Source organism: Oryx dammah, unplaced genomic scaffold (assembly GCF_014754425.2).
Source record: "Oryx dammah isolate SB20612 unplaced genomic scaffold, SCBI_Odam_1.1 HiC_scaffold_19, whole genome shotgun sequence".
NCBI classification, from domain to species: Eukaryota; Metazoa; Chordata; class Mammalia; order Artiodactyla; family Bovidae; genus Oryx; species Oryx dammah.
Window position 1 is genome coordinate 16,977,727 of NW_024070203.1, and position 15,430 is coordinate 16,993,156.

At 54.1% G+C, this 15,430-nt stretch overlaps 1 protein-coding gene across 1 annotated transcript in view; it reads left to right on the forward strand.

The window, feature by feature from the left end:
• The window catches only part of COL22A1 (collagen type XXII alpha 1 chain), a 203,161-nt gene extending 187,945 nt beyond the window's left edge, over positions 1-15,216 (forward strand). Inside the window, exons 54-63 of the mRNA XM_040261747.1 lie at positions 203-256; positions 2,157-2,210; positions 3,865-3,936; positions 4,094-4,129; positions 5,119-5,163; positions 7,023-7,202; positions 8,985-9,051; positions 11,466-11,648; positions 13,700-13,777; positions 14,035-15,216. Coding sequence (XP_040117681.1) covers positions 203-256; positions 2,157-2,210; positions 3,865-3,936; positions 4,094-4,129; positions 5,119-5,163; positions 7,023-7,202; positions 8,985-9,051; positions 11,466-11,648; positions 13,700-13,777; positions 14,035-14,225 — 960 coding nt within the window. The 3' untranslated portion in view covers positions 14,226-15,216. The remainder of the gene's footprint in view (positions 1-202; positions 257-2,156; positions 2,211-3,864; positions 3,937-4,093; positions 4,130-5,118; positions 5,164-7,022; positions 7,203-8,984; positions 9,052-11,465; positions 11,649-13,699; positions 13,778-14,034) is intronic.
• The last annotated feature ends 214 nt before the right edge of the window (positions 15,217-15,430 follow it).

The following is a 15,430-nucleotide window of genomic DNA, read 5'->3' on the forward strand; positions in this document are numbered from 1 at the left end:
GGTCTATACAAGTAAATTAAGTCAGCAAGTGCACAAATGAGGACTTACCTGCAGGAAGTGAGCTGTGCCTGTGAAACAGCTGGCGACTGGTGATGAGACACGTTGGGTACCATTTGTTGGGTCTCTAGGGCACCTGGGGGAAGTCTGCTCCCAACATATTCATGTAGCAACTCTGGGGTGATGTGACCTCTCTCTGTTCCAGGGTGACACAGGACCTACAGGGCCACAGGGTCCCCAAGGACTGAGGGGCCTACCGGTGAGTTTTGCCTTGAGGCCGATCTGCTCCGTGCTTGGCAGGCCTGTTACCATGGTGACATTTGGTTGGTTCATCCTGGTACAGCCCTGTGTGTCATTAAAAAATGACAAAATGTCTTTGTTGTTGTTCAGTCGTGTCCAACTCTTTGCGACCCCATGGACTGCAGCACGCCAGGCTTCCCTGTCCCTCACTTTCTATTGGAGTTTGCTCAAACTCATGTCCATGAAGTGGGTGATGCCATCCAACCATCTCATTTCAAAACGTCTTGAAGTGAAGTGAAGTGAAAATCGCTTAGTCGTGTCCAACTCTTTGTGACCCCGTGGACTGTATGGAACTCTCCATACAGAATACTGGAGTGGGTCACCTTTCCCTTCTCCAGGGAATCTTCCCAACCCAGGGATCAAACCCAGGTCACCCGCATTGCAGGCGGATTCTTTACCAACTGAGCTATGAGGGAAGCCTTGAAAACATCTTAGCAGTTGGTAAATAGCTGCTGCCCTAAGCCCACCCTGTGGCCTAGCACACACTCCCCAGGCTCTCGTCTGGGACCACCTACCCACAATCCAGATAGTAAAACGGTGCCACTTGGCATGGCTGGGGCACTGTAACAGCCCCCAACCCCAAGTCATGAGCCAACTTTAGGAATCCTGGGGTTCGAGTGGGCTCTGCATTCATTCACCAGGGCTGTCATAGCAAAAGGACTGAAAGCACAGTGGCTCAAGAACAGAAGTGTATTATCCCTCAGTTATGGGGGCTAGAAATCTAGGACACTCATCACCTCAGTGTTCTGTGACCTGGGAGTCCAAGGTCAAGGTGCAGTGGAGCTGGTTCCTTCCGAGGCTGTGAGGGACAGTCATTCAAGGCTCTCTGAACCTCTGGTGGTTTGCAAGCAGCCTCTGACATTCCTTGGCTTCTAGAAGCATCACCCCAGCCTCTGCCTCCATCTTCACATGGTTTTCTCCCTGTGACATTTCTGTGGTCCAGATGTCCCCTTTTTATGAAGACACCAGTCATGTTGGATTAGGGGCCCACCCCATTCCTGTGTGACCTCACCTTAATGAATTACATATGCAGTGACCATATTTCCGAATCAGGCCAAATTCTGGCACACCGGGGATGAGGACTTCAGCCTATGGACTGGCAACAGGGGGGACTATGAGTTTTGGGCACAAAATGCCCATCAAGTTAGAGCATGTTACGGTTGTGAGTCCGTCCTGGAATCTGGAGTACAGGGACCTTCCATCCAGTAGCTACATGATGCTGCACCTGCCATGCTATCTGATACCTCTATCCATGCAGTCAGCGGTGCCCCTCACAGAGAAGGGGGAATGCATAAAGGCAGGAACATGCATCCCAAGCTGAGACCAGGCCTCCAGGGATGTGAGCACTTTCGTTTGTTCCTTAAGTCAGCATCTGAGTGGGAGGATGAATGGATAAGTCAGCAGATGTGTTGCGATGATTTACCATGCCTGTGCTCCCGGCAGCAGTCATCAGCCCAGGATGTTTCATGTACGTGAACTCATTGAAGTATTTATCATTTATTATGAGTTAACTATCCCAAGCTCCATACTGTAACCCCCCAGGCTCCTCTATCCATGGGATTCTCCAGGCAAGAATACTGGAGTGGGTTGATATTCCCTTCTCCAGGGGATCTTCCCAGCCCAGGGATTGAACGTGGGTCTCCTGCACTGTGGGCAGATTCTTTACCATCTGAGCCACCAGGGAAGCCCCATAGGGTTGATAAGCAGCCTCTAAGTCAGGACGTGGAGCCATGCTGGTCCGAGTCACGGCTCATGTGAGACCAGCCCTCTGTGTCCAGCAGTCTCTGTCCCCGTGTCCTGCCCTGTGATGCCCCGGCAGAGCATCCCGGCAGAACCCTTACTGCTGTTTCTTCCATCAGGGTAAGAGTGGATCGCCTGGATCACCGGGAGAGCCTGGCACCCCAGGAAGCCCTGTGAGTACTGTCCCTTGGCTGTGGTGCAATCAGGGCAAGCTTTGGAAGGATGTGTGGTTTGCATCACCCTGTCTGGTCTCTGTTCCCAGAAGCCTCAGTGGGGAAACATGGTATTTGGATGGTAGGACTAGGCTAGAGGCAAGAGGATCCAGAAAGGTCCTCTTTCACGTGATTACGCGCTTAACTCTGTGGTCTACAACCATAGGCATCCAATGGGGGCGGGGGAAACTATTAAAGAATTTTTTAAATGTGTAATAAGAGTGCGAGTTAGTTGTTTGATGCCTTTAGAGGATGGAAGGACAGGGTCAGGCCCACGACCCTTAACATATGAGAGAGGGTAGGCATTGTGCACTGTAGGGCTGAATGTAACTCAGAGTTGGCCGAAGAGGACCCTTCTGCTGGTTGGGAGGTGGGCAAAGGGGAGAGCAAGAAGGAACAACAGGCAGGGAGTAGAAAAGGGGGCCCTTGAGCAGGGTCCTGATCCCTGGATAATGGATTCAGGATTTAGGGTTCAGGTCTGGTAGATGGCGAGACATGGTGGAGAAGATAGGTCTTTGATGATGCCTAGGGTTGGATAAGTCAATGCCTTTCCACTCCCACCCCAGCCTTACAGTAGATTTATTAGCTAAAATTGGCAGCCCTCTTGAGATGGCCATCCTCATAGTTTGGTACCCAAGCAGTAATTGCACGGGGCAATGGGGAGACCCATCTGGCCAGCTAACCGTTGTCACTGTGGAGATCAGGATGAGCAGCCCATCCTGGTTTGCCAGGAACCCTCCTGGTGGTAGCACTGCAAATCCTGCCTCTTGGGAGAGCCATCATTCCCAGGCAGACCAGGCACCTGGGCGCCCTGTAGAGCTCCATCTTCCTGTTGGACCAGGGACAGCCGTATAGGAACCATCATGAGATGTCACCCATGCTGAGACATCTCAGACAGGAAGGACTGCGTCACGAGGCTGATCCACCCCCAGCGCAGAGCTGGCTGCAGAAGGGCTGACCCACATTTGGTGGCTTCCCAGAAAGGTTGAAGCTGAAGGATTCCCACACACTTTGCCCCCCAAAGTGAGCCAAACCATGAGAATCGCTGACCGATTGGGAAGAGGAACTCCGCCTTTCCAGGGAGGTCACTTAGAGGGGCCCCATACCTGTCGAGCGTGGTGGCTTAGTAACTGAGCTGTGTCTGATTCTTAGGACCCCATGGACTGTAGCCCGCCAGGCTCCTCTGTCCATGGGATTTTTCCCACGCAAAAATACTGCAGGGGGTTGCCATTTCCTTCTCCAGAGGATCTTCCTGACCCAGGGATCAAGCCTGCATCTCCCGCTTGGCAGTCAGGTTCTTTACTGACCGAGCCACCAGGGAACCACACACCCATCAAGGTGGTTTGTTGAATGTTTGTCCCTTTGTGTTTCTTTTGCTTTGAATGGGAAGGCCGTTGACTGTTCACAGGAAAATTCTCCTCCTGTCCCCCGCCCATGGGTGGGATTCTCAGCACAGCTTCTCTCCCTAACCCCACCCTTCCATTCCAGGAAAAGGGTTGTCTTTTCTTTTGTTCACGTGCCACACCTGCAGAATACAGAGGGGCTGCGAGATTTCTGAACCTTCTTGAGTTGGCCCTTGACCTTGAAGAGTGACTGCCCTGTTTTCCCTCCGCAGGGCCAGAAGGGAACCAAAGGAGAAAACGGCAGCCCAGGACTCCCGGGCTTCCTGGGTCCTCGGGGGCCTCAGGTGAGCATGGACCCTGTCGGGATCTCCTTGGCGGGACCCTTGATTATTGTCATTGCTCGAGACGACTCGAGCGAAAGTGTCTGTTTTAAAGGCACTCGTGTTACGTGCAACATGCTATGCAGCTGTGCAGCTAACTGATACTTGTTCTGTGTTGTAGGGGGAGCCAGGCGAGAAAGGAGTCCCAGGCAAGGAGGTAAGTGCCAGACCCCTGTTCTCCCGGGACACTTTCCTGTGGGAGACACGGGGCCACCTCATCGGCGGGTGGTGCGTGCTGTCTCACGGGGCCCTCGGCTTAGCAGGGCACCCGCACTAGATTCTGTATTCTGCCATCACTGTCCTGAAATCCTAGTGCCTTCCTTTCATTTTATTTTTTAAAATTTGTTTATCTGGCTGACCTAGTCTTAGTTACAGCACGTGGGATCTTTGATTCATAGCTGCAGAATGTGGCATCCAGTTCCCTGACCAGGGATCAAACCCAAGACCCCAGCATTGGGAGCTCAGCATCTTAGCCACTAGACCACCAGGGAGGTCCCCCTAGTGCTTTCTCAACAAAAGTCTGTGTTTTCACTCTGCATGGGAGCCAGTCCCGGGGTCCCATCTTGATACATCTCTCACTTATCGCTCTCTGCACCCAGCCCAACAGCAAGTCCTGTTTATTGACAAGACGTGTCCGTTCTGACTCCCCAGTACCTCTCAGCTCTGTCCAGCTCTCTCCATCTCTCCTGCTAAGAGACCTGACTGGGACCACCGTCATCTCTCACCTGGGCATTTGCAGGGACCTCCTAACTGACTTCTTATGTCCAGCCTTGCTCCCCATGGTCCTTCCCCACCCAGCAGCATGATGTCCGTTTCCAGCTCAAGCCGCAGCTCTGTCCTCCCCTCGCTCCATCAGCAGAGACGCTCCGGCCCTGGTCAGGATGAGCAGGGGCAGGGGTGAGAAGGGGTAGGGGAGACAGGTAAAGGCTTTTAGAAAAGATCGCTTGGCACATGTGAAGCCCTGGGGAGAAAATGTGGCATGTTTCAGGAACTGCCAGGTGAGGGTGATGGGTGCATAAGAGAGGGGATTATGACCAGGCAAGAGCAGGACTCTTGGAGGAGCCCCTGTCCTCCACAGGCAGCAAGGACTAAGAAGAGCAGAGATGCCCCTGGTGAAGTAACTGCTCTCCTTTGCTTTCATTGCAGGGGGCGCCTGGGAAGCCAGGAGAGCCAGGACTCAGAGGAGAAAGGGTGAGTGGGACACGTGGTCATGTGCAGGCGACCTCCCTGGAGGCAAGGTGCCTGTGTCCAGGGCTTTAGGAAGCTGCCCACCCAGGGCAGCAGCTTGCGGGGGCTTCCTTGTTCTCTTTCCCCCTGCAAAAGTCATGAGCCCACAGCAGAAGGTTTTTCCCGTTGTTGGGGTTTTGTTGTGGTTTTCATGGTTGTTATTTTAAGGAGTAAAATCATTGCAATTACACATTCAGAGGCAAGCATGCCCAGACTTTGACAAATCTCCCCGTCTCCTCCCTGTGTGCGAAAGCCTGTGCATGACATGCTTGGAGCCCGAAGTGCCAATTTGCCAAGAACCAGCTTTGTCCCTGGGGGTGACAAGGGAACAGATTTTCCCATAATGAATCGTCTTGGCGCTGTGCTCAGAAAGCTTTTCTTTACATTGCATTCCTCCAAAAAAAAAAAAAACAGCAGGGTAAAAAATCAATTCTGTTTTGGAAGAAACACTGGTGGGGGGAGGGGGCATTCTCTCACCCATAACAACCGCTGTTCCCTCCAGAGAAATTAAACAGTCCTCCGTGTGGCTGGCCATCACAGGGTCGCGCTGCTGCCTGACACAGAAGGCACTGCCACCCCATACTCACCCTGGGTTTTTATCCGTGGTCCAACAAAGAGTTTATCTCTGCTTTCCTTGCAAGTTGGATGGGTATGGACTGGTTTCCTCTGCAGACCAGAGAGAAATGGAAGCTGAGAGCTCAGGGATTCTCACCCCACCTCGATCTCTCGCCCTTCTCCTTCCCAGTGACTGTGATTCTCGTGGTTGTTGGCCCCTGAGGATGGACCCAGGGGCTGGGGCTGTGGCCGTGAAGACAGTGAGGGTCCTACCAGCCAGGAGCTGGCCGGAGCTGCCACATGCTGGAGTTTTGGTTGGGAGCCGGGGAATTCAGACCATGAACCTTCTCTAATACTTAATCAATAGAAGCTTCTCTAATACCCAGTCAATAAAGGAAGTTGCCTTCCCCCATTAAGTGGTTTCGTGGAAGGTTGCCAGACAGCAGCCAGGCTCCTCACACCTTCCGCTCTGGAACATTTGAAATATGGGACAGGTCCTCTCACCGCAGACGGATGTAGAGACGTGGAATAAATAGGAAACGCTGTACCACAGGCCTTGACACTGAGATGCATGAAAGGGACCCTTCCAGACCTCCACACTGGAGACCACCCACAGATGACAACGCCCCCATAAAGCCCATCACGTGGGAGAAATTTAGGAGACCCTCCTCAAATCTGGCTGCATTCATTTTTTAACTCACTGTTCTTACTGTTTCTGTTGAAAAGTGATACAGTTAAACAATATAAATTAAAAAAACACAAGTGAATGCAGTGTAGACTAGGTGCCCGTCCAGCACGCTTTTCTCGAGTCTGTCACTGTACACTTGCTTGTATCTTTCTGGAACCCTTGAGCTCAGAACCAGGTGGGCGTGCATGTGTAAATATGCATGTAGCTTTTATGTAAACCCCCCTAACCTATCAGACTTTTTCCATCACCCTTTACGCTTTTCCACATAAGCATTTGTGTGGCAGATGATTTCATCACTGCGCTGGCCTTCTCTGCTGGGAGGAGACGAGACTGGGATCTGAAAGTTAGAGTCGGCGTCTCATCCCCTGCAGACCTCCTGCGTGACGTCGGGGTGCAGCTTTGTCCGTCTGGGCCCCGAGTCCTGTCTGCGCCAGCACGGCGTCACGGGCCTGTAGGACTGAAGTCTCCTCTCCCAGACTGAGGACATGGGGCTAGGGGTCCCTCCTGCAGCCTGGGGCACATCCGGCCTGGGGGTGCCTTCTAAGCCTTTGCTCACTGACGCTCTTCTTGCCTCCTCTAGGGAGATCCTGGCATCAAAGGTGACAAAGGCCCTCCCGGTGGAAAGGGCCAGCCTGGTGACCCTGGGATCCCAGGCCACAAGGGTCACACAGGCCTCATGGGCCCCCAGGGGCTACCTGGGGAGAATGGGCCGGCCGGTCCCCCGGGGCCTCCGGGCCAGCCAGGATTTCCAGGGTTAAGGGTAAGCGTGCGGGCAATGCCTCAAACTTGAGGCTCCTTGGGGTCTCAGGAGAAGCCAGAGAGGTATGTGGGCTCCAGAGGGGCCAGGTTGCAGGTACTGGTGATCTGTGTGAGCCAGGGCTGACCCCTGCTTGTCCTCTGTGAGCCTGCCCTCCCATCCCTCCCAAAAGGGACGAGGATGCCTCTCTCCCAACAGGCTGGCTGTGATGGTTAAGTGAAATGATGCACATGGCTTATGAAGGGCTTGAGGATAGAGTCCCTCTGTCCCCGTGGTCCAGGCTTCACTGCTGGGCGGTGATGCTCTTTGCCCAGGACTCTGTGCAGCAGGCAGTCGAGAAGATGCAGAGGCTCCCAATGACCTGAGCTTCCCCATGGGGATGGCTCCCTCCCCGTCCATCCGGAGCCCGGCTCTAATCTCCCTCCTGTCTGCTGTCTGGGGTGCTTGGTCTTCCCTCTGGGTCTAGCTTTTCCCAAAAGGAAAAGCTTGTTGAGAGCAGTTTGTTTTTTCTCTGAACACAGTATTTCTTGTGGCCGAGCTCTTAACTTGACACAGTCTTGCAACACAGGGACAGGCTGGCTGTAGTGTGTCGGGGAGAGCTTGGTGGGCCAGTCCCTGGGGGCTGGTTGCCAGGTCCATGTGACCTCCCCACCCCGGCTCTGCAGCCTGCGTGGTCCTCAGGGGCCCCTCCTGTGGCCCGCCTGCTCTGAGGCTCTGACCCTGTCCCCGCGGGGCTCTGCGGTCAGCCTGGATTTCACCCCCCGGAGAGGCCGGGCAGCCAGGTGCTGTCCCTCAGTCAGGCGTGGGTGCTGGCGGACTCAGTGGGCTTCCAGAGCGCCCGCCCCCACCCACCGAGTCTTTGCCGGGTGTCCTGCTGCTCTGGGTCTGGGTAGTAATGGGAATTCTGGAAGTAAGATGAAAGGTCATTGGCCAGAAAGGAAAAAAGGGAAATAAGACCGTAAACCCGATGCTGGGGCTGCAGCAATGAACACAGTAAGCCCCTCCACCCTTGGGAGTGGACACCTCCCTGAAGGGCTCTGACGACCAGGGAGGAGCCCAGCATGGCACGAGGTCTGCTCTCATGGATCACTCTAAGAGCTGCATGTCACCGTGGGGGCCTGGAGGCAGGGCTCTGCTCCGCTGACGGCTCATCGTTTGTGTGAGCAGATACCATGCAGGGCCAGTGGGGCAGGCCAGACACCAGAGCCACCAAGTGGCCGGTGGGAGGAGAGCAAGCCCGAGACAGCGCGGGGGCTTCCCTGGTGGCTCAGAGGGTAAAGCACCTGCCTATGATGCGGAAGACCCAGGTTTGATCCCTGGGTAGGGAAGATGCCCTGGAGAAGGATATGGCAATCCACTCGAGTACTCTTGCCTGGAGAACCCCATGGACAGAGGAGCCTGGCGAGCTACAGTCCATGGGGTAGCAAAGAGTCGGACATGGCTGAGCATGTTCACATCCATCCATCAGCCTGCGAGCTGGCCCTGCAGGGGGACTTCAGCCCAGAGAGACTCAGAGCCAGGCCTCCCGGGTCCAGGCCTGGGGAGGGGGTTTGTGCAGGAAGGAGAGGGAGCAGGGGCTTCAGGGAGAAAGGCGTCCAGGTTGCCACGCAAGACGCAATGATGCTGCCTGTGTGGCAGGGAGACAGTTCTAGGTGTTAAAGGGATTGGACTCGGGAGCTGTGGTCTGCGTGGCTGTGGCCGTCTTGGTTTCCTGAGCGCTCTGGGTCTCGGGAGGCAGGCAGTCCTGGGAAGGTGAGTAACTCTGCCTTCCCTCCCTCCTCCCAGGGCGAGTCTCCATCCATGGATGTCCTGCGGCGGCTCATCCAAGAGGAACTGGAGAAACAGCTGGAAAGTGAGTCGCTGGCTTTTTCACAGCATCAGGTCCTAGATGCTGTGTGAGCCTGGGCGGTAGTCTGTTTACTCCTCCTTCAGGACCTCTGCAGCCTGGCTTGGTAAAGGCAGCCTCAGGGCAGCTCCTTCAGAAGTCAGCACAGAGGCACGTCTTGCAGACTCCCACCAGCCTCTTCTGACACAGATCCTGCTCTGAGCCGCTCTTTGGGGATGCTTGAGCTATGGGTGCTTGATTACCTCCAGGAAGGGGAGCTCACCACCTGCAGAACCAGCCTTGCCATGAGCACTTATTCGTGCACTCAGTTGTTAATCTAATTGACAAGGAGCTCTGGCAGGTCTGCAATGGCTCTTGTAGAACTTAGCCCAGAACAGGAGACAGAGACAGAGAAGGTGACTTCGGTATTTAGTGTGACACGGAGGACACAGAAGAAGACAGGGGAAAGTACCTCAGATAGCTCAGAAGGTGGGAAGCAGGTGAGGGAAGGCTTCCTGGAGGAGGGGTCATGGGAGCTAAAACCAAGGACCAGACCCCAGACCTTAGACACAGCATGTGCAGAGACCCTAATGGGAGCTGGGACACACTGTGCTTTCAAGGAACTAGAATCCTTGTAATTCTCCTGTATAGGATTTACTGTGAAATCTCAGTCTTGCATGGGCCCCATACAGAGCAGGTGCTCAGGAAGGGAGGGATGGGGAGGTCATAGTCATAGCACCAGCTTGTAGGGCCAGCCCCACATCAGGTGGAGTTCTCAGAACTCACACATGTTTACTGGCATAAGGAAGCCTCTGTGAGCTCTTGAGCCATGGATGAGGGTTAAATCAGAGACGCTAAGTAACCTGCCCGAGGCTGCAGAGCTGGTGAGTGTCTGACCAGGGTTTGCATGCAGGCAGCCAGGCTACAGAGTCCATGCTCTTAGCCACTGCATCCTCTCCCATCTCACTCTGCCTTCCCTCTGTGTTGGAAACTGTTAGAAGAAAGTCGCAGACCACTCTGGGCTGGGGAAGATCGGAAGCCTGCCATCATTTCCAGGCAGGGGTGGGCAAAGGGGAAGGGCACGTTTATTCACGTAGTCAGGTCTCAGACAGTGAAATTTTCCTCCTGGCACATTCACGACTCTGCACTGGGTCTGTGGATGCAGCATGGAACACGATGACTCTCTCACTGCCCTCGTGGTCCGTCTCCCTGCCCAGGAGAACCAGAGACCATTCCCTGGAGAGGACAGCACAGAGCTGGGCTGGTGGTAAGGAGGGTGAAGAAAGGAAGGATCCCAGAGGCTGGAACGTGACTCCCGCCGGGCAGGGCGGTCCCGAGGTCTCCCGGGTGCAAGCATCCCCATCTACAGCCTTTCTTCTGGTTGTTAGATTTGTTGGGCACACGAGGAGTTTCTAGCCCCTGGGCAGAGAGGAGTCCTGTTTTGAATGAGTTCAGACAGAGCATCTGCTGAGCTGAGTCCTTTCTTCTAAGCAATCTTGGGAGGAGGAAGCATCAGAAGCGTCTGCTCCATGTTCAAGATGAGAGCGTCCAGGCTGGGAGCCCAGCAGCTGTGTGCCTGGGTCTCCAGTGCACGCCCCTCCCACTTCCTCATGTGGGAGGGTGGGGAAGGGGCTGCTCAGGAGCCCCCCACCAGGCTGTCAGAAGACCCGACTCTGCTTTGGTTTTACCACTGAGACCCAGGAGGGCTTTAGCACTGCCTCTCTGGGCTGGTCATGCCCCCTGCCAGGTGAAGGGCTTGGCCTGATTGTCTGGAAAACAAAGGAAGAGCCCCCGGTGGCCCTGGGGTGGGCTGTGTATTCCCAGCGCAGTAGGAAGGCGTGGGGTTTGGAATCAGCCTGTGATCTTCACACACCTAAGGATCATTAATGACATCATGTCCAGCCCTTAATTTATAGATGAGGAATTCCACATTTAGGAGAAGTCCCTGAGTTTCTCTGTGTAAGCCACTGAAGTCTCACCCTCCCCCACTGGCCTCAGTTTCCCGAGCCTGAGAGTTGCAACAGTTTCTGCTGCTGCTGCTGCTGTCATTGCTGCCTTGAGGGGAGCAGCAACATCCACGCACCACTTATGTCTCGTGCCAGGGGCTGTCGTGATGCCTCGTCTCATTAGCTCCATCCTCCCACCAGCCCAGTGGGTTCAGACTTGTTTCATTGCCCCCATTTTGCAGCAAAGGCTAAGAGAGGTCAGGTGGCTTGCCCAGGGCCACGCTGCCGGCAGTGGTGGCACTGGGACCCCAGCCCAGCCGCCTGGCTCCGGAGCAGCGTCCGCACGGACACGCGCCCTGCAGCGCGCTCTTGGTGCATCTCTGTCACTGCTGTTTCCCAGCTCTTACTGCCTCGAGCTTTGCAGTGTGCTGCTGGCCATCTTTGGTCCTTTATCCCTTCTTCATGAAACATCTCTCTGTTCTTCTTACTCCACAGCCAAACTCGCCTACCTCCTGGCCCAGATGCCCTCTGCGCACACAAAGGCCTCTCAAGGCAGACCCGGACCCCCAGGGCCTCCTGGAAAAGATGGGCTTCCAGGTCGGGCAGGCCCCGTGGGGGAGCCAGGAAGGCCAGGGCAGGGGGGTCTGGAGGGACCCTCTGGCCCCATAGGTCCCAAAGGTGAGTGAGGAGCTGGGAAGAGGTGCTTCGTAGAGAAGGACCTAGCGTGCACAGCACGCGCTCCGTTGAATAGGCAGGAGTCCGCCCGTTCCCCACCCCCGCAGCCGGCTAACACCCTGCGTGTTGACATCCTGCGGTTTCTTCATCTGCCTAAGAGGGTTTCATACTTAACATTTTTGCAAAATGATGCTTCTGCCAGGAGGAGCGAGTCTGTTTCCTCCTCCCATCTTGGCCGGTCTCCGTCTCCACTGCCCATGGTCCAGGGAGTACGCAGGATGTCTCCTCTTTCCCCTTTCAAGAAGTCACTGAGGAATAAGGCATTTACTCTCCAGGCAAACAGGCATTAGATGCCAGCTGTATGTGGGCTTTCCTGGTGACTCAGGAAAGAATCTGCCTGCAGTGGAGGAGACCAGGGTTTGGTCCCTAGGTTGGGAAGATCCCCTGGAGAAGGGAATGCCAACCCACTCCAGTATTCTGGCCTGGAGAACTCCTTGGACAGAGGAGCCTGGCGGGCAACAGTCCGTGGGGTTGCAAAGACTCGGACATGACTGAGCGACTAACGCTTTTCCATGGGAATAAAGTGGTTTGAGCTGAAGCTGGACATGGCTGCCAGCTCTCCAGCTCTCAGGGACATACCTGACCTGGACACGGCTGTGCTGGACACAGCGAACCTCTCCTGCAAGGCACAGTGCCTGGCACCGTCAACAGCACCCCGTGCACGGAGGAAGGCATTGTCTTTGCAGGCAGACAGATGTGGAAGGGCGGGGAAGGACCTGGCCCCAAATTCAGCAGCCTGGCCGTTCACCCCTTCTGTCCGGCGAGGAATAAGCACAGGGGAGGGGAGAAGCAGTGCTGTCGGCTCAGCTGCCACGTCTCCCTCCTTCACTCTTCCATTCCTTAATCTTTTTTTGGCGGGGGTGCACCCTGGGATCTTAGTTTCTCAACCAGGGATTATTGAACCCACACCTTAGGGAGTGAAAGTGCAGAGTCCTAACCAGTGGACTGCTCGGAAATTCCCCCTTAATTCTTCATTCACTGAGAAACATCACCTTGTAATGTTTCTCCTTCTGAACTTTTTTAAAGTTTGCATCCAAGTCTGTCTTCTGTTGGTTCATGAAACAAAATATACTAACTAAAAGCCAGTAAGAAAGCATAAAGCATAGAAAAGTCAGACTGTGACAGAAGACTGACCGAATGTAGTAACCGTAACAATAAATAAGAATGGCCTGAAATCTCCATGAACGGGCAGAATTTCCATTTGGATTATAAAAGAAAACGTTATACACTACATATGGGAGATATTTTGGAGACAGCGTATCAAAGAAAAGGAATTATGAAAAAAAAAGCTGAGAGTTTAATCAAGTTTGTGTAGTATTAACCCCAACTCCTCCCTGGTCTCAGATATCCTCCTGGGGGAATGAACCCTCTTTCTTCTGAACATGTTAGAGTTTTAAATTCCTGTGACTATTAAGACTTGTACCTGATTCTGCTTCATATTAGAATGTTCTTTGTGTCCTGTGTCGTCTGTCTTAGAATTCATGCTTCTCGAGAGTGGGGCTGTGTCCTACGTATACTCAGATTGGTTTATCACCCAGCTCCTCCTAGACAGAGGCTCAGATAGAATGCTTTGAGAACACGGGGACGTGTAGGCATGTGTCAGTGGATGGGTGTGGACATATGTGTTTGTATAGGAGAGAGTGTGAACATTTGGGTGTCTGTGTTTGACGTGTTTATAACGTATGCATATTTGTATATGTGCGAATGTACATATGTGCCTGTATCATTGGGCAGTTATCACACTTGAGTGAATGTTTACGTGTACATATGTGTATTTGAGCAAATGTTTTGGAGGGGGTGTCTGTTTTGGTGTTCACATGGGCATATTTCTGAGTGCAAGTGTGTGCTTGAGTGTGAGTGTGCATGAATGAGTGTGTGAACAGGAGCGAGGCATCTGACACAGTGCTGGCCTTGCCCCCAGCCCCGTGGTGGGCTCCCTCCCTCCACCACCATCGTGAGTCTCCACCATCAGAAGTGCGTGTTTTTCTCACCAGGTGAACGAGGAGCCAGAGGTGACCCAGGCGCACCTGGAGTTGGCCTCCGAGGCGAGATGGGACCCCCCGGGATCCCAGGTGGGAGAGGCTGGGCTGCAGTCTGGGGTAGGGGAGGGGCCAGGCCCCAGGGTGTCGGATGCAAAGAGCAGCCATCTGCCTGCACGGTGTCCACAGGGACCATTCTCATCTCTCCCAGGGCGCCCAGACCGTGGGGTGTTTGCTCTGAGCCTATAGCATCCTCAGCTTGCTACTGAATGAAAAGAGTGACATCAGGGCTCATGTGTGCTCCGGAAGGAAGGTGACCCACCATCTCTTTCTTTTGCTCCTTGGTCCAGGTCAGCCCGGGGAACCTGGCTATGCTAAAGATGGACTTCCGGGGAGTCCCGGGCCTCAAGGAGAGACAGGACCGGCTGGACACCCCGGCCCCCCGGGTCCCCCCGGCCCCCCAGGCCAGTGCGACCCCTCGCAGTGTGCCTACTTCGCCAGCCTTGCTGCTGCTCGACCCGGTAACGTGAAGGGCCCCTAGAAGATGCCAGAATGCCAGGAGACGCTGGTGGATTTCTGAAACTTGAACGCACAGCCCGATGGGAAGCCAGAGGTCTTGAGACATTTCAGCCATGTGGTTTTGTTTTTCTTTCTTTCTTTTATCATGTTTTTTTTTTTTTTTGTCTTGTTTTTCTTAAGAGACCTCAACATTATTAAAACCAACAGATGCTGCCGGTCGGTCAGATTATATTATTATTATTGTTTATTATTATTGTTATTTCATATGGTAATGCTTTTTGAGTTTTTCCCCTCTGCTCCGAAGTTGGGGAAACCTGATTCATGAGGCAGAGAACATTTCTTGTTCTGATGGCCCCCGATTGAAGTGTAGCTGCCAATTCCAAGGAAACTCTCGGTGCTATGAAACCCTGACCGGACACTTGCCAAACTTACCTCTTTCCTCAAAAGGAAACTTTAAGAAAATGAGGACAATGGGCTTCTATTCTTGGTTGTGCCCAGAGGTCGCCCAGGGAGAGATTAGCTGACAGCCGCTGCTTCCCAGGAGAAGTAAGTGAAGCAGAAAGAGGAGGAAGGTGCAAACACGAAGCTCAGCCTCTGCTCTGCACGGCAGATGCACGCAGCAGTGGGCAGGTCCGTCCTCTGGGAGCAGCTCAGCACCTCCAGGTCCCAAGCCTGCAGAAGGGAGACACTGCACACGGCTGGAGGCCACTTCCTGGAATCTCGCAGCGTCTGCACCAAAAATGTGGGAGCTGACACAGAAAAAGATGCCCCTGTGTGTTCACTTGGCTTCTGAGCCATGGATAGGCTCCTCCGTGCCCCTCTGTTGGTTTCACCCACTTTCATTTTGAAATAAGAGGGTCCAGAGACCGCTCCCGTGTGTCTGATGCCAGGCAGCTGGCCGGGGTGCTGGCCAGAGCCGGGAAGCATGTGTCTCCAGCTTCTGGCGTCGAGTGTGTGTTTGTGAATGACTCGCCCAGCTCAACAGGTGCTCAATAAATCTGAGTTTCCTTTTCTTTTGCTTTCTGTGATGGTTCCTTCCTTATCACCAGCATCTGCCCTCATGTGGACCCCTTGAGGCCAGGGAAGCGTCATTTTCCCTGGGGAGCACGGAACAAGCCACCGTTCAGGCCATGTGCCCAGTGCACGTGTGTGTGAGCAAGAGTGTGTCACCTGGCCCTTTCCTGGACTCTGAGCCAGGGCAACTCCTATGGGGTGTGGACCCTGCAG